The sequence below is a fragment of the Xiphias gladius genome, chromosome 19 (genome assembly GCF_016859285.1).
Source record: "Xiphias gladius isolate SHS-SW01 ecotype Sanya breed wild chromosome 19, ASM1685928v1, whole genome shotgun sequence".
Taxonomy (NCBI): domain Eukaryota; kingdom Metazoa; phylum Chordata; class Actinopteri; order Istiophoriformes; family Xiphiidae; genus Xiphias; species Xiphias gladius.
Window position 1 is genome coordinate 26,304,606 of NC_053418.1, and position 18,303 is coordinate 26,322,908.

The window sequence follows — 18,303 nt, forward strand, 5'->3', positions numbered from 1 at the left end:
CCTTGCTTCCAAGGGGAGGAATTCTTTCCTTTAGTAGTGGAAACAATAAAGGAAAAATAGATTTCTTTTCAAGGCTAGGCTGGTTTCTCCAAAACTGTGGAACAAATCATTTTCCAATTAATATTATCACAAATAAGTCATAAATTTTAAAGTCATGCACAGGGCTACATCAACAAAATGTTCAGCCAAGATTAGCCTGGTTGTAAAAAGCAGATGTAATTTGTAATATGTAATTTTATTGTGAAGAATATGATGATCTTCGATGTTTATTTGAGATACTGAATGTGTTTGCATGTTTCCACCCTGACAAGAGGAAGAATATGGAGGTAGCAATGCTTTACTTTACCTACCTTGTCCTTTCCCATATTTTGAGGATGGAGACCATGAAATGGCTTCCAGGTAGCCCAGCTCCCGGCACACCACCTGAGCGGCGTGGATAGTGAAATCATCATCACAGACGGTTCCCCATTCGTTATTGTAGAAAACCTCTACGCGGCCCTCGTTGTGTTTCCTCTTATCTCCTGCCAATCGGAGCTGAATCCTGGGCGTTTCTGGTGTCAGCTGTGGGGCGGTGTACTGTTCCTGCTCTAGGTCTGCGTAGCCCGGCGGGTAGCCAAGGTGCTCATACTGGGCATGGGTTGGCTCTAATAGCACTAATAGAATGACTGTGCAGCAGGGCAGGTACTGGGTGGCCAGCATTTTGGTTGGTACTGTTGAAAAGATGAAAAGAGATGCGCAGTCATTAAAATTCCTTGGCAACTGTCTCAGATAATTGTTGACAATGGTACTTTCTGTTTATTAGAGCGGAATCAGACTGAAGATCAAATATGGGAGGGAACATTTATGGGATACTTCATCGATTTTACACAAAGGTCATTTTTTATAGTCTGAGAAATAAATTCCTAATGATGTCATCTTGATTTTGGCTAGGAGACTACAAATTTGTAACAGAAAGCTTGTGTTACAAAATGGGGACATGGCATTTGGGAATGGGCATTTACCAGTAAAGGAAGTCTAAGAAAAATACGCACATCAAGCTGCATAATGGGAAATGTAGGATCCAGTGTTGTTGGAACTTGACCCATACCAGGTACTTAAAGTCAAAGTTCTGCTATTTGACCACTCTTTTGTTAAATTTGTCTTTATGCAAATCTATGAAATTCCAAATTGTTGAAGTACCTCTCAAACAGCCAGCCATCATATTCCGATATTCCAATAGTCCACTTGGACAATGGATTAAATGACTATGTGTGATGTGAAAGGAGATGCTCACAGTGACAAAGGTACTAAGAATTATCACCCGACCCTGCAGTTTCCTTCTATGGAGCGATTTAGTGTCTTTCAGCCAATTGTTTTGGTTTTAAGGCACACAAGTTTATTGTTTTATTATTGTTGTACATTACCTGTCCAGCATAGCAGACAAAGTTCAAACCTAGATGGTGAACAAAGTGTAGTATTGTGGAGTATTTAGCAGCACAAGAGCCAAATATTTTCCTCAGAAGTTGCTGGAGACCACAGCGATGTTAAAAGAAAGTGAATATTGGACTTACACAATTCCAGATAAATGCTAATGTTGGTTCATGTCTCCTATATGTGTAGAAAAGCAATTGTTTTATAACATTTTTGGGCAACTTTATAGGTAGATGATATGTTAATGTTTACACCTTGGCGAAAAAGTTATAGCTTTAAAGTTATAATCCCCAAAATCTTTGTTTTTCTTGATTTTTTTACATGTCTGGTGTGTACTCTGTGGTCACTTCTTTTATAATTAATTAAAAGCACTTCCCAAACATGTAGTGCTGTTTATTTTTATGCATTTTCAACATCTTGCAGACCATGTGTGAAGGTAGAACACATTACTTTCTATTCAGCAGAGGATAGATAGAGAAACACCCTTTTGGTCTATAAAACAACAAATAGAAACATTTTCATGGCAAAGGTTTGCATTCGCTATAGGTTCAGTTATTACTGTTGTGCAGTACATCAATAGATGATATAAAGTAGCTAAACTTTCGTTTATGTGAAACAGTTGCAAAGCTATTCAAATCACTTTTCTCTGAGTTATGTTCAGATCATGATTCCAAGAAAAGCTGGATTCAAGCCTGAAACAGACACCTGCTGGGGGACATAATGCCAACTTCCCACAAAAAAACACTGATATATGGCTCGGCCACTGCTCCAACCTTTACAAAGAGAGAATAAATTACAATTCTGAGTCAGAGACTAATACAGTCCTGGTTGAAATTATTAGCAGCCCAGAATTTTAAGTACAGATTTTAGAATATCTTCAGGAATAAATGCAAATTAACCAATTTCTTATAATCAAAATATTTTAATAAAATGTCCATGGTCAGGTCAGACAGGCAAACCACGACTCAGAAATCCGCACACAACAAAAATCACCCACTGACTCGTCAACAGCTGTGTTTCCACAATCCAAATAAATGTTAAAAGCTCAAAATGTTCTGCTTTTGTGTAAAAAACATCTGGCAAATGATCCTTCAACTACCATTCATTTCTACTTTCTTCATTGTAACGTGGCAGTGGTTACACAAGCTAGAAACAACACACACATTACAGAATGAGCAGATGGAATGAAGCTCACAGCCTCTGGGTCTACTTAAAATGTGTCAGTCAAAATAGCGATGTTGTCATTAGAAAAACATAGTCAGCATGTACAAACTAAAGTTGAAATAAGGCAATGCATATAGAATTTAGAACCGTTCATTCCTGAGTGTTTTACATTTCAAGCTCAGATAAAACAAATGATCTTTGATTTTTCATTATTTCTTAGGCTAAGGAGTTGACATGCAGAAGCGATGAGGATTGGATGAAGCTGAGGCCGCAACATGTAATCAATCAGAACAGCCTCTTTCCTTCAAGCACCATCGATAATGTCAAGAACTTCACTGAACCCGAAACCTTGAAATCTGAAACATCTGCAGCTTTTTGCCTCAGAAACACAGAGATGATTCTGAACAAATGAAATTATGCTCATTAGGATATTTTTAAATGAATGCTTCAGCATATACGTACATGAATGGCACCTAAAAGACTACATTATCTTAATGTCAGCCCCACTGTGTCTTAAGAAAGGTTGGAAGGCCTTTTGTGGTCTATATGTAATACTACTTTCACCGTCATGGAAGTCGTGTTTCCCACCTGCTGCTGGAGGGGATCTATGTATTGGTTGAAAAGGTCAAAATGTCAGTTTATAAGAATGTCAGCTGCTTCTTCTCATACCCTTTTCTGAAGCACTCATGCACCAGCTTCACTGTATGTGGACACAGAAAAAAGTTTGAGACTGAAATGCACCAAAAAGATGTAGATTGACATCTTTTCGCTATTCCACAGTGTCATTTGACAACGACAATTGTTTTAAAATCATTTTACCCAATAAAAGTAAAACAAAGGGCCTCATTCATGAGGAGAATGTTGTATTTTAGTTATATGTAGATACAATAGACATACCTAACTTTTTTTCTGATAATGTAAGAAGGACTGAAACTAATGATCATTTTCATTGTCAGTTACTCTATTCATTGATTAGTCAATGAAATGCCGAAAATAACAGGTGGAAAAAAGCTTCCAGAGGCCAAGGTGACATCTTCAAATCGGTTAGTTTGCCTGACCAACAATTCGAAACCCAAGTGTATTATATTAACAGTGCTGTAAAACCGAGAAAAGGAGGAAATCCTCACACTGGAACCTGAAAATGTTTGGTGTTTTGCTTGATAAAAGACAAACAAGTCACTGATTATTGAAGTTGTTTTTGATTCTCTACTGATGATCCATTAATAGATTAATCAACTAAGTGTCTAAGCTCTTAATGTAATGCTCTCCTGGAACATAAACGGTAATACAACCGACATGTTTAAATGATGTGAGTCCTGTACAATATTGATTCTAAATCCTAAAAAAAACATCTTAATCCTACAGCAGATTAATAAAACATCATCTGGTATCTTAAACCATGATGTAGCCACTAAAGGATAAAGTTTAAGACAATGGAAACCCTGCAGTAACATCGCAGCACATTAGAAACATCTTTACCGCCCACAGCCCACCCACAGTAAGTCTCAATTACAATACAACATTAAGGCTAAAGCTTTGCTTGTTAGATTCCTGAGGTGAATTTAGCATATTTTCCGGCCCTAGCTGAACTTACTTTTCTTTCTTCTCTTTCCTCTCTTCAGGACAGTCCCCCCCTAAAACTGTGTGCTCCTGCAGGCGGCAGTAACCGGCTGAGCGCAGTCCACCGTGTTCAGACCAAAGTCCAAAGTCAGCTGTTTCTTCTCCTTCTCTCTGGACTTTCACTGCCTCTCATGCAAATCGGAGCCAGGCTTTGGACCCAAGCTGCGGTGGCCCCGCCCACCGCTGCCCACCTTTACGATGACCTCACCGGAGATGGCCCGGGACGTGGAAGCGGCGCATCGCAGATAGTTATGAAAGGATGCGATGCTGCTTTCAAAGAGTGTCGGAAAAATTGACAAAAGCCTAGGTGATAGTGAAGCAGCCACGACAAACAGGAGAATGGGGGGGGGGGGGGTCTGGATACTAAAAAAAACAAAAACAAAAAAAACCCCACACAAATCCCCCTAATCTATATCTGCCCCTTCAGTCAGCAAATGTATCTAAATATAATCCTGCCAAAACTGATTTTAAGTAGCCTGTCTACATCTTCATAATCCAACTACTTTGAGAAAAATCAGTTGCATTTGTTTATTGATGGCTGATTGTATTAAAAGCAGCTATGATCAATATTTTGTGGATAACCCACACAAAAAAAAAAAAAATCACCCGTCTGCATCACCCTTCAGTTCTACAGAGCATTTTAGCATCTGTAAGCTCTTTGTTTGGGGTTTGTTCAAGGTTTGGGCTGCAGCAGGCGGCAATCAGCTCCGATAAAGCCACTGTACCTGCCCAGCAACATAAAAAAATACACAAAGACTAGCTGGGGACCAAAAGAGAGCTAAAAGAAGAGCCAATATTGGAGCTATGATGAAAAACAGCATAGGTGGCCAAATAAACGCTACTCATGGGTGTGTAAAGAGGAAACTGCAGTTTCAACGATAAAGAAATGACAATGTTTTGTTCACACATAGTTTCCACTGCCCCCGCGTGGCCCAAAACTCAGTTATTGCAGGTTAATATTAGGGTAGTTTGATGAAGTTTATCTTGATAGGCTTAAGGCCTCAAATGAAACAAAACGACAAGCAATATTTCAATTCTTTGACCATTGTTATATTCTAATGAAAAGTCAATCAATAAATTATTTCTCTCTGTCTTTCCATGTAAATATGATATCATCTTTTACTTTTTTCAGAGATTATGGAATAGTACTTGGATCTTTTACTCATTAAAAAATGACATCAATTGACCACATAGAAAAACTATAACAGTGTAGGGGAAGATGCCCCGGGGACATTTTGCCCCAAACTGTCACTTTTTTTTTTAAATGTCACAACAATCAATTTCATATTTTGCTCCAAACAAATAAATATTTCTGCACATTAATTTTCTCATTGGATTTACTTTTTTGCCTGTAAATAGGCTACCTTTTTCAAAACCCATGATCCTTAGAATTACATTATTGAGAGTTATTTACATACTGTAGTATTTAAGTAGTATTTAGTATTTAAACCATCCTGGCAATACTAACAATAAGGTAATCTAAATTCAGATTTCATCTGTCTACAATGGTGGGTATGTGAAAAAAAAAAAAAAAGCAATATATTTTTTTTTTGTTCATTTAAAAATTTAGCTTCACTCCCTCAAAAACTCATTAACAATAAAAACATTCTGAATTTGCTTTGTTGGATTTTGAAATGCCTTTGGCTGGAAGGTGATAATTAAGATAATTGGAGTATGTTCTTATTTTGCTTTTTTTGCTGAGGCACAGAGCTGCATGGTGCTTCAAATGTCCATCGGACATGGAGCTAATTGATATTTTAATTCACTTACTGTGAATCACATGTTTCACAATATAAAAGCATATGGTTAGCTTTAAAAACACATAAAATTGTGCCACACTTTTTTAACCACTCTTTCCACACTCTCCTAACATCAATTTGGCTTCTGTTATGTTTCTGAAAGTACACGAAGGCGACTCCGAACTGTCACGGGTAGGAGGATATTTACAGGCCAAGCTCTTCTTCATTCGGCAGTCTTTTGAAGTAAATTTGTATTTGACATATAAATTTAACATAACAAGAGTGCAGCATAAATAGCCTTGCTGTCTGGTCCAGTGAAGCCTTCACTGGACCAGACTTGACTCTGCTGCCACCTTGTGTAAATCAGGACAGGACATCCTTTCTTTCCGTAATGGGGCAAACTGCAGCACAATTTTGCCAAGTACAACAAACGCAGCTAATGTTCCACTTGGTTCATATAATGATGTGTTTAGATGTGTTAGGTCACCTTCTCGTCCTAGATTTTTTCCTCACAACTTAAACCAGACAGCTTATTAGTGTCTCTGCGGTGACGACTTGGCAGCGTGAATTGGTTTTTTTTGAACGGGAGGAGAATCAGTGTGTGTGTTGTGAGGACAGCTGTACATACTGGATCATGACTGCAGAGAAGTTACAAAGTGTTGCGTGAAATCTTTTGGCCTCCAGAACACTCATTTGTGAAGTGCCTTCCAGTCATATCACCCATATGAAAGTTTCAGAGATGGAAAGACTTGAAATACGTGTTAGTCTGGTTTTCTTTGATGTGTTGTTTTAGCTTCTGTTTGGTTGACATCTCTAGCACTTTTCGTGCCTTTCATAACGCAGGTTTCTTACCCTTTATAGCTTTCATTAGGATGTCCGCAGCATCTGATGATCATGTTCCACCACTTTCACTCTCAGCCACTGCAGCATCAGTGGAGAGTGTTACTACACCACTGCCAGAACATTCATTTTGATAAAAAGATGACACATCAGGTAGTGACTGATCATGATCGGTGTTTCATTAATTCCCTTCATCTTGCCCTCTTTCATTTTCTGAACGGCTAAGGTGTAACCCTGGTTATGAGAATTTTAGTCAAGGGGAACATTTCACACAAGTTTACATCACACCTTTGCCCTTCATTTTCACTGATCCTTACACAGATATTATAACCCGGACTATTAGTAATGGCACCTTATGGCAAGGGTTTGATATCCTGCACTGGTCATTTGTTTGGAGTTTGCTTATCATCTGTGTTGTCCTTGTCCAGATACATGGGAACTACTTCCACCAGAAAGAGAAGTAGGTATTAATGAGTAAAAAAAGTCATCATAAGCAACACATACATGAAGATAGTTCTCATAGTAGAGGATATGCAATTTGGAAAAAACACTTTTTTGCCATGAGAGGATTGATACCCCTGTCATGTCTGCATGGTAAATATGAAGCTATGGTGAGGAAACAGTTATCTTAGCTTAGCATAAAGACTGGGAACAGGAGAAAACAGCTAGCCTGGCTCTGCTACAAAGGTTAAAAAAAAAAAGAAAAAAAAATCCACCTACCAGCATCTCCAAAGACCTCAGATTAAAATGTTACATCTTATTTTTTAATCTACAAACGTGTAAAGTGTTTGTTTTTTTTTAAAAAAGAACAAGATGTGGTTTTATGAAGGGGATCATGTGCCAAACTTTTTCTTGGCCAGGACTTGGAGTCTCTCCTAGTTTTCTGGACAACCTCACAATGACATCATAACCAAAAAAAGGAGTGATCCAGTCTATAACTCTCCGTAAAACAACCAGTTGGTCCACCATTTGGGGCCAGAATGAAATACAGTGGCTTCAGAAAGTATTTAGAACCCTTCACTTTTTGCTCACTTTATTGTGTTGTAGATTGAATTGTAAATAAATAAAAATGTCATTTTTGCACATCAGTATACACTCAATAACCCATAATAAAATAGCGAAACCTGTTTTTAGAAATGTTTGCAAATCAAAGCCCCTTTGGCAGCAAGTACAGCTTCCAGTCTTCTTGGGTAAGTCTCTATGAGCTTTGCACACCTGGATTGGAGCTGTTGGTCCGTTTCTTCCTGGCAGATCCTCTCAAGCGCCATCAGACTGGATGGGAAGAGTTCATGAAATGCCATTTTCAGGTCTATCCACAGATGTTCTATGTGGTTTAAATCTGGGCTTGGCTGGGCCACTCAAGGAGAGTCAGATTGTGCCTGCCGTCGAGAACCCCCCATAGTGTGATGCGCTACCATGCTTTATCGCAGGGATTGCAACAGCCAGGCAATGAGCAGCGCCTGGTTTTCGCAGAGATAGCATTGGTGTTCTGTCATAAGGGTTTAATTGTTTGTCTCTTCAGACCAGAGAATCCTTTTCCTGATGCTCTCAAGTAGAATCATTTAATTGCCGTATGGCAAACTCCAAACAGCATATTATGTGCCTTTTACTTAAAGTGGCTTCCGTCTAGCCGCTCTATCATAAAGGCCTGATTGATGGAGTGCTGCTGAGATGGTCTACCTTCCAGCAGGTTCTCCCATTTCTCTTGAGCACTTCTGAAGCTCTGTTAGAGTGACCGTTGGGATCTTGGTCACCTCTCTGATCAAGGCGACTGTGCTCCTGGGAACACTCAAAGCTTTAGAAATGGTTTTATACCCATGCCCTGGTCTATGCCTAATCAATAGTTTCAGTGCAGCAGTCTACAGAGACTTTATTTGATTTCATGGCTTGGTTTTTGTCCTGATATGCAGTGTGAATTGTGAGACCTTATATACACAGGTGTGTGCATTTCTAATCTAAACTGTGGCAAACTGAATTGAGTTTGCCACAGGTGGACTCAATCAAGTTCTGGACACATCTCAAGGAAAATTAAAGCAAACAGGATGCACCTGACCAAAATCTGGAGCGCCACAGCAAAGGGTCTGGATACTTTGGTAAATGAGAGATTTCAGGTTTTGATTTTTAATACATTTGCATACATTTCTAAAAACTCTGTCATTATGGGTTACTGAGTGTGGGTTGATGTTCAAAAAGATAAACTCTATCTATTTAATATTAAATCTAACAATAAAGTGTGCAAAAAGCGACAGGGTCTGAACACTTTCTGAAAGCTCTGTGTCGCAACAACTATTGGATGGGTTGTCATGAAATTTGGTACATTTGGACATTTATGCCCCCCTAAGGACTAAGTATCATAATGTTTGTTATTCCTTTTCATGTAGCGCCACCATCAGGGCAAAATTTGAATTTGTCCAGTACTTATGTTTATGACCCAATACCTGTAAAAGCATCAGCTGCACTTTATGTCAAGTGCCTAATTAGCAAATTATGCTTAGTTTTCCATGATGCTAACATGCAATACTAAAATGGTGAACATGATAAAAATTATACCTACTTAACATCAGCATAGCATATGATGTAAGCATTTAGCTCAAAGCACCACTGTGACGAAGTATAGCCTCACAGAAGCTTATCACACTGGTATACCTAGGACCTCTACCTGTGAGACATCTGATGTGTTTTGGTAGCGTGACCCTCACAGTCCTATGTTGAGCCCTGTGGTGTACACATTCACTGCAGACTTCCCTTGGGTTTTTCTCTACTTCTGTGTTTTGGAAAACAAAGCACTTCAACAATAATTCCTTATTAAGGTCAACTATGAAAGCTGGACAATCTGTCGGTGGTGGAGCAGGAAGTGTTTTGAAACGGAATCAGCCCAATCCCACCCGTGGCCGCATTCTAGCTTCATGTTCTGTGTCGTTATTGTTTGAAAATATAGAGCCAGATTACCGCTCATAGTTGAGGGAAACACTGCAAGGAGTCTTGAGAAGATATCAGCTGTGTCACTGTTTGAGCTTCAACAGAAGCCTGCAGTAAACATTGAAGCTCAGAAGTGGAAATCCTTTCACAGTATGACAATGTAAACAAGTCATTTCTGCTTACCTCACACACGGCACTCAATAAGTGAGTCGCAAGTTTACTTTGACTGCCAGTTTTTTTGCTTTCATTATAGCTTTAGGGAGAAGACAAAAGCTTGTTCTGTGGTTCCCCTCCTAAACAAGGCTGACTTTCAACAGATGGCCCCAAATCTGATGAGCGGCATTTTGACAGAATCTTTTACTGTACTTACAGATGATTTATTAATCAAAGTGCATCTATAACCTGATAGTTCTGGAAAACTGTAAAGAATCCTTTTGAGAAGAAGAGGGTAAATACTTTTCTGCAGTATTTTTCTATGCCGAGTGATTTGTTGAATACAGAATCGTGAGGGGTAAGAAAATTTAAATGAATCAAAAGGAGGGTAGGGAACTCCTGCATGCTGTCTTCATTAATTTAAGTGAAAAAGCAACATTTCAGTCAATCGTGTTAATATGGCAATAAACTCATTAAATGGAACATTTTAAGCTTGAAGATTTATTCTTAACCTTGGGAAGACACAACTCTGTTAAAATACTATAAAAGTCCAGATTCACTTACCTATCTGTACCTATCTCTTCATTACATTACCTTAGTACAGAACTTTACCTACATAATGTGACCAACATATCCCAATACAGCTGACAGGTACAGTCAGAAGTTCGAGGGAAAAGACTAAAAAGAGAAGAAGAGCCACATATTATATTATAGCCCACATAGCTTATTCTTACTGTGTAATTAAAAGAATTACATTAGGAATATTTGATCCACCTACATTCATATGTCATATTATTACTTTATATTATAGTTTCTCCTCAAATGACAATGGAAGCCTTCTACAGCTGTGCAGTTGAAAGGTACGCTTGCTTTCTATGCCACCCTGTATAGATCCATTTCTCACCTTGTCCTTATTTCAAATCATACAGTGAAGTAGAATAAATAAAGATGACATAAATAAATCCCTGGAACGTGGGTGTAGCTGTCTGCTGAAGGCAGCCCTGTAAACTGGGCGCCCCTCACCCCTATCACAATAAAGTTTGTTAATGTGGGCTGTAATATAATGTGAGGCTGTTCTCCCATTTTTCCTCTTTAATTACACAAAAACATGGTTGTTAACTGCATTTTTCCAAACTTAAGTTTTGTTTCCATCGCTGTACCCAGTATTTACAAAAATACTTGAGTATCATTTATTTCTTCTTTCCTCTAAAATGCCCAGTTGTTCCTCCCTTGTTGCCATGTCTTCTTCCACTGTATCTACATTGAAGTACCAGCAGGAGCCAGTAAATAATGTACTGGTACCTAATTCATACATTGAAATTACACTGTAAATCATGGGCTGTATCATCAAATGTTGGGGCAATGCTAGTAGCTCTAGGAGGCTGTACTTCAACAGAGTATTGCTTCGAGCAGGCTAACATGCCAATTACAAAGCTAGCATGTTCATGTTTAGCAGGTATGGTATTATTTGCCATCTTAGCTTAGTTTTATGCTAATAAGCTAATATGCGGTGGAATGACATTCGTTCCAGTTCATTCCAGTAACAGCTTAACTGTGCGATGCACACACTACAATGCATCATTGGAGAGCTAACACCCTGCGAGGGAGGAGCAGTTTTGATGAAACACATTTTTTTATTCTTTAGGCAAAAAAGCAATCTTAAATATAATTACAAATAAATATTTACTGACAGATAATTATTACACCCTACAGGCAGCTGCTTTTACATTCAGATTGGAAACTTCTCAGCCTCTTGTGATCTGTGATGGTTGAACTGGTTTTGCATGGCCGGGTTTGATGTGGTCAGCAATTTTGAAATTTCCTTCATTCATTCATTCATTTTCTTCTTGAAGCAATGGCTGTGGAAGAGAGTAGGTATGCATTTTAACCTAATACTTCATTTAATTAAATCCTCTAATCTCCTTTAATGCATATCAAGTGCACTGATCTCACCGTGTAAGCCATATCCTCAGGACGAGAGTCCGGGCGCTGCCATTCGTGGTTGGACAAAATCTTTAGGACAACCAAACCGAAGGCTACAATCAAAACTCCTAATGAATTTCCTAACAAAGCCTCAGGCGGAAGGTTAGCATATGGCTGAGTTCCACTTGCCGCTCCTTTACTGTGGAAAAAATGAGTTGGAGAATTTTTACATTTTATTCAAAATAGAAATTCAGAAAAAATAACAGAAAAATTGCACTTACAGAACAAAGAAGAGTTTCTCATTGATTCCGGAGATGGAGGCAGCAATGCTGAACACCAGTATGATTCCGCCCATCCACACATGGACAGGTTTCAGGAGTTTACGCAGTGATATGGGAGAGCATGGCAGGAGGAAGCCAGCCACACCTACCACCCACTGGATGGGCAAACGAATGGACATCCACACGTAGAATGCACAGAAAGGCACATAACAAAATCATGTCTCAGAATGAAAAGGCAAAATATTAAGCTCACCTTATTGCACGTGACTAACAAAGTCATACCTGTATGGCGAAAAGAGCTGTAGCAGCAATTCCAATCCAGCTGTGCAAGGAGTAGAGGTTGGGAATGTTTTTGGCATTGTGGTTGTCAAAGACAGCACAAAGTCCCACGATGGACAGGACCAGGGCAATGAGCATCAGTGCAGCATGAAGGAGCTTCCAGGGGAGTTTATTCTGACCCCAGGTCAGGGGGATTCGGTACAACACAGCTCCTGCAGGGGAGAGAGGCACCAATGGAAAAGATGCAAAATCATCTTAAAAATGATGTACTGATATGTTCAGTCCTGCATTGTAGTTTTACCGTGTCTTCTTTGGCTCTGGTGGGTGCTGAGAAAATAAGCCTAATGTCATCAGAATTATCTCGACTTGGGTCTAAAGACTATACATTTTTAACAGAAAGCCCATGTTACAAACTGGAGACATGGAATTAGAAAGATATGGGCATGTACCTTGCAGGGAGACTCTAAGGAGTAATGCTGCCAAATTGCATTATGGGAGATGTGGGACGTGGCGTTTTTGGAGCTCGACTCATACTAGGGACTAAAAGGTGACATATCAGCTGCATATCCCAGCTTTGTTGACGTCTAATTCTAAATCATTGGCGTACCCATTTAAGAAAAATGAGAAAAAGTGATGCACTTTTTGAACGTACTCGGGCCCTTTATTGCACACAGGTTTTGATGGACCCATAAAGTAAAATCTGATTATTTTTTTTTCTCCGCTTTTATGTCTTGAAGACACTACTTATTATTTTAACTGTATATTTTATAGCTGGAATGTCTTATAAAACTTAAACTTTAACAATGCCTAACCATCTAAATGAAGTGAATCTGGCTGTTTGACATGTTCTGTAAAAACTTCTTAAACCCAAGTTTTATCAGTATGAGTGTGAACACAGTTAAAACACTGGCATACAGAATTTGAAACACAAAATACAGATGTTAAACCAGTGGCTCCAAACCGCTCTTTGCTTGTGACCTCTTAATATTGTATGAGCCAATGTCTGAATGCATCCTGTGAAGACACAGACGGAGCAGTGAAACTGATGCTGCTCTGCTAACGTGCTGCTTTCACTACACAGCCTGTGTAGACCGTGTTAGATTCATCGCGCAACCCTTCGTGGGGGTCCTGACCCCAAGTTTGGGAACCAATGCTCCACACATTAAAAACCTAAAGGAAGTTACTGAGGCTCAATTACACCATATGTAATCTATATCAAACTATAACACCTCTCATTATGAAATAGAAAAGTGATAAATATTTAAAAAGTATGTCAGTGTGAAAGGAAAAAATTAAGTTAATTCATGCATTAATGACTAAATATAACTTTTTCACTTTTTCACAGGTTTCACACATTAATATGCAAATTTAGGCAGCAAAGTGCTCCAAAACCTAATAAGATTATCTGCTCATAGGTGGAATTTAGCAGAAGTGGGAAGTTCCTACTGCTAAATGTATCGAATGATGGTGTTTACAGGATGCAGCCATTATTAAAGTATAATGTCCAGGAGCCTTATTTATAAAACAGTGCGTAGAATCCATACTAAAAGTGTATGTGTGCGCAAAAGATTAAAATGGCGTATGCAAAAAAAAAAAACAAAAAAAAGTGATCAGACCATTTCCCTCCGCCCAAAACACTCCCACAATTAACCATAAATGGTCAATGCAAATCCCTCATGAATACTGACGTACATGTTGTTCATTGTGGGAGAATGGAGGCAGTGTTACGAACAACACAAAGTCTGAGGGCTGACGGCTGCAACAGTGATCAGACATGGAACACTTTGATTCACACCCTCCGAGTGTGGGCCGACCAGCGGAGGCACAGAGACACCAAAGCTCACCTCTTGGCATTTGTTGAGCATCTATAGGCTATAGAATATATCTAAATAACACAATAAACACTGTATATGGGCGCTTCCGTCATTGTCACAGCTGATGGTGAATGCAGGTGGTGTCGGGTGGGGTGGCTGGAGAAGACAGGGCGTGTTTCTCCAGTGCGCTCTGTGTGACTGACATCACATTCGTGTTCACTGCAGCAATTTTACACATAAAAACTACGTGAAAACTAAAATCCCATCTGCTGATATACTGTATGCAGAGTATTAGAAGGCATTATTAAAAGAAATGTGTTCCGCAGTCCTTTAATGCTATTTGATGTTTTTGGATTTCTACAGCCGACGGGGATAATTCAACAATCTAGCCCAGTGAACGTGGTTGAGGTAAAAGAAGACTCAGTATATTCACACTTAATATTGGGGAAAGACAAGCCGCACTGTGATCTACGAATGACCACGTGTGTCGGCAGCATATACACCCCAGCCCTCTCCTCTCTGCACTCCGTGGGTGGCGAAGGTGACGGTGAGACAGATGAAATATTGAGCGGAATTTGAGTTGAGATTTGAGTTGGCTTTTATCTTTTACAATTGAAATGTGATTAAGGAGTAGTTATAGCTCAGTAGCACAAGCACAAATAGCACTGCTGGTCTGAATGTTTATGATAAAGTGCATCTGTAAGTAACTTGTAATATGAAGGGAAATTAAATGTGTGAGAGCCATCATTATGCATCTCACATTTAATTTCTGCAGTCTGGCTTCAATTCACCACCTCACCATCTGTGTTGCCAATGATAGTTTAGTATAGTTTATAGTATTGTAATTAGGTATAAATGAGGCCCCTGAACACTGTATACTATGATGGACACACATTACAGTTCTTTGTTGGAAGGCATCTTCTTCATTTAATCAAATTTGACTTTGCTACAGAAAATGCCGTCACTGCAATCACTGAGGTGTGGTACCTAAAGCAAAACGCTCACTGTGGACATTACCTCAAGCTTATGTTACTGAAATGATGCATCAAATTATATGCCAGGTTCCCATGAAGACCTGCCGCGTGTAATTACCTTACCGCTGTCAGAAGGAAGAACAGAAGCGAGAAAGAGAAATGAAACTCGGCGATCCAAATTTGAAAAGTCACTCACCGGCACCGTACACCACCACCAGACCTGTGACCATCAGGACGGGGTGCCAGTTGAACTGCAGATCCGAGCGGTCCCAGGCGAACCCGCCGCGCCACTGGCTGTTCCACAAACACACACACACCACGCAGGCAAGGCCCAGGCACAGGCACAGCAGGTAGCAGATGTAGAAGATCACGATGGACCTCATCCTGGAGAGATTTGTAGGCTAAATAGATAAAGGGAAGAAATCTAAATGTCTCTTATTTATAATTGTATACATTTCTTCAGACATTTGGGTCACACACATTTAAAGTTTCAATAATAATTCAATAACTACATTTCAGTGTGAAGCAGTTCTTAACTACACAATGACTTATTGTCACTGAAATGCTGTTGAGACAAAGGCTAAATGGTTTTCTTGATGTCTCAACAGGACCAAATCTAGTTTCAACCTCAGCGTATTCACCAAATCCGTGTTGAACCTCTTCCTGCTCACCCTTTGTCAGCTGCAACGGATAAAAGCAGCAGCTACCTGCCAAAATTAAATGTTTTCTAAATTAAATTAATACCAGAAAGAATAAAAGGGTTGTGAAAGTTTAACTAAATTCTTTTAAACCCTCACAACTTCTCCTTTGAAAAAAACGACTAAATTGCAATAGAAGTGGAAGTTAACCTTGAACTACCGCTATTTATTTCAGCATCACATCAGACTCGACATTTTAAGCTCGTCGTTTGTCAGAAATGGACCCCCGTGCTGCATATCTTACCTCGTCCGCAGCGGCTGTCAAACTAAAAGCCCTCCCTACTATACAACACTGAACTTAACTCCACATCATTACTGCCTCATCACATGATTTCCCCCCAGTCAATCTTTGACCCACGGGCCACGCACGGTGTGATTTGCTCTCACTTCGTGTTTCTCTGCTTCAGCTGCTCCAGCTGAAGTCTCACTTCCACATTCGGCTATATTGAGGTGGCTGAGGGGGAAGCAGTCTGAGGTGGGGGGGCGGCGGCTGGGAGGTGAAGGGCCACCCCGCGGCATCTGCTGCCTATTATTAAGATGGAGAGTGGGAGTGGGACACATTCATCAGTTGGGGTGTAGAGTAATTACAAGCATCCAGCCAACAACAAAACAAAAACAAACCAAAAAAAAAAACAAAACATCATCTTCTCGTGTCAAACACCGTCGAACAATATCGGATTTTTGTAACGATTTCCAGACGCGAAGTTACCAAGTTAATGTCATAAAACGCCAGTGGAAAAAGGCATAACTTTCTTGAAAAGGGACACATCTCATGACTCTCAGAGGATTTCATGTTGCTTTGACACACCAGATAACTATATCGATTTTCATAATTACTTGGCGACTTCTAACACTGAGACCCCTTTTGACATCACGCTGTAGCCGATGCGTCTCATCCTCTCCACGCAATGTGACCTTAAATTTGCATGGTTTTCAGAGGGAGTCTTGTTAAAGTCGTCGTCCTTGGCTCTGACTCGCTGCTAGCATGGACACGGAAGTCGGACATTTCAGGTGTTCAAGAGAGCACATCGTCGCGTACCTCGTTCACAAACACTGCGCATCTATAAAGACGACCGAGGACGCGGGAAATATCGAAAATAAAGGCAATTTCCAGGTAGAACACATTTATTTCACTTACGCAACCCCGTTTCCTTATTGACAGCGCAAGGCCTTGTGGGAAAGGTAGTTTTATTCGGTAGCCGCGTGTCCCACAGAACTGGGCATTGTGCAACCAACATTATCAAACACATGCTCCTACAACGATGGAGTCTGACTGAGTAATACAACAGCAAAGCTATGGACTATAGCTAATAAGCAAGCACGGGGATGTATGAACATATGAATGACGGGGAAATCTGGGGAGAGGGAGACTGGCGTAAGAAGAGGGCCGTCTGTGCGGGCAAAGCTGACCCGCAGAGCTTTGTTGTCTTTCAGCGCCACCTGGAGGCAGTTTCAGTCAGTATCTTATTTGCTCGACTGTCAAACATCAGAATGGTCTTTTATGCTGCTTTTACTGTCTCCCACTGAGCTGGAAGCACTACAATGTTCATCAAAGTGTCTGTGGTAATAAAAAAAAGACTACTCTGTTACATACTTCTTCTTCTTCTTGTGTTTTTTTTTTTTTTTTTTTTTTGGTGGTGGCTTTTCTGCTTGAGAAAACAAGTGACAGAGGTAGTCTGTACTGCAGCCTCAGAATGACGAATGAAAAAATTCAGAGATATTAGACACGCCATATTTGATTAAGTGCAAAATTTCTAATCTTTTCAATTAACACTATTTGTAGCTGTTTTCTGCACAACACGGACACCTTATTAATATACACAATTCAGGAAAACTAAAAGCAGAAGAAAAAGTTAAATTATGGCAAAAGGCTTTCACATATTATTTAAACACATCACATTAATCCAGCGTTGTTAAGGCTTTCTTGCTCCTCTTAGTATTATTTCTTTGCAGCTCGAATATTTATTTTGTCTAGAATGATTTGCAACTTTGATTTGCTGGCGTACACTCAGCCTGGGCCAGACGAACCCTGTGAGGAACCCCCAGGAAGAAATGATTGACCTGCTGTTTCTCTCACCGCCTGTGCACTGTGTATGTGTATGTGTGTAACACATTTATTTGGCGAAGTACACCATTTAAGGATAATATGAACTGAAATGATACAGTCATTATATATGATATGTGTGTATATAGTAGTTCAAATGTACTTAAAATCAGCATTGTTCACAATGATCGGATAACGGAAAATCATCAACTTGATTTACTGACTATTAGTTTATTTGCCTGAATATATGATTATCTTTAAAATGACTTGCTAAATGTATTTCAGTTGTCAATAATTATATTTCAGTGTGATTTTTGGAAGATATATGGCCTACAGTCCACTTCACTTCACTTGAGTCTTTATAGTTCTGCATGGGAAATTTGGCTTGCAGCATAGCAAAAACAGACACGCATTCATCGCTAAAATTGTGTTTTTTAAAAATCAC

At 39.6% G+C, this 18,303-nt stretch overlaps 2 protein-coding genes across 5 annotated transcripts in view; both read right to left on the reverse strand.

The window, feature by feature from the left end:
• loxl2b (lysyl oxidase-like 2b) overlaps positions 1-4,372 on the reverse strand; it is a 43,458-nt gene extending 39,086 nt beyond the window's left edge. The window contains exons 1-2 of the mRNA XM_040155828.1: positions 4,169-4,372; positions 351-710 (exon numbers count right to left, since the gene is read on the reverse strand). Of these exons, the coding sequence (XP_040011762.1) occupies positions 351-699 (349 nt within the window). The 5' untranslated portion in view covers positions 700-710; positions 4,169-4,372. The remainder of the gene's footprint in view (positions 1-350; positions 711-4,168) is intronic.
• A 7,087-nt stretch (positions 4,373-11,459) lies between these two features.
• On the reverse strand, positions 11,460-17,007 carry LOC120804662 (cytochrome b ascorbate-dependent protein 3). Of its 4 annotated transcripts, none has more exons than XM_040154166.1 (7): positions 16,953-17,007; positions 16,202-16,340; positions 15,313-15,517; positions 12,332-12,540; positions 12,050-12,204; positions 11,799-11,967; positions 11,460-11,704 (listed from the first exon to the last, which is right to left on the reverse strand). In XM_040154166.1, the coding sequence occupies exons 2-7, from the start codon at positions 16,331-16,333 to the stop codon at positions 11,678-11,680; spliced, it is 897 nt and encodes a 298-aa protein (XP_040010100.1). In that variant the 5' UTR covers positions 16,334-16,340; positions 16,953-17,007; the 3' UTR covers positions 11,460-11,677. The 4 variants fall into 4 exon arrangements, with proteins under 4 accessions (XP_040010100.1, XP_040010099.1, XP_040010098.1 ...); XM_040154165.1 differs by having other exon boundaries at positions 16,854-16,966; XM_040154164.1 differs by lacking the exon at positions 16,953-17,007 and adding an exon at positions 16,652-16,825.
• Between the last annotated feature and the right edge of the window lie 1,296 nt (positions 17,008-18,303).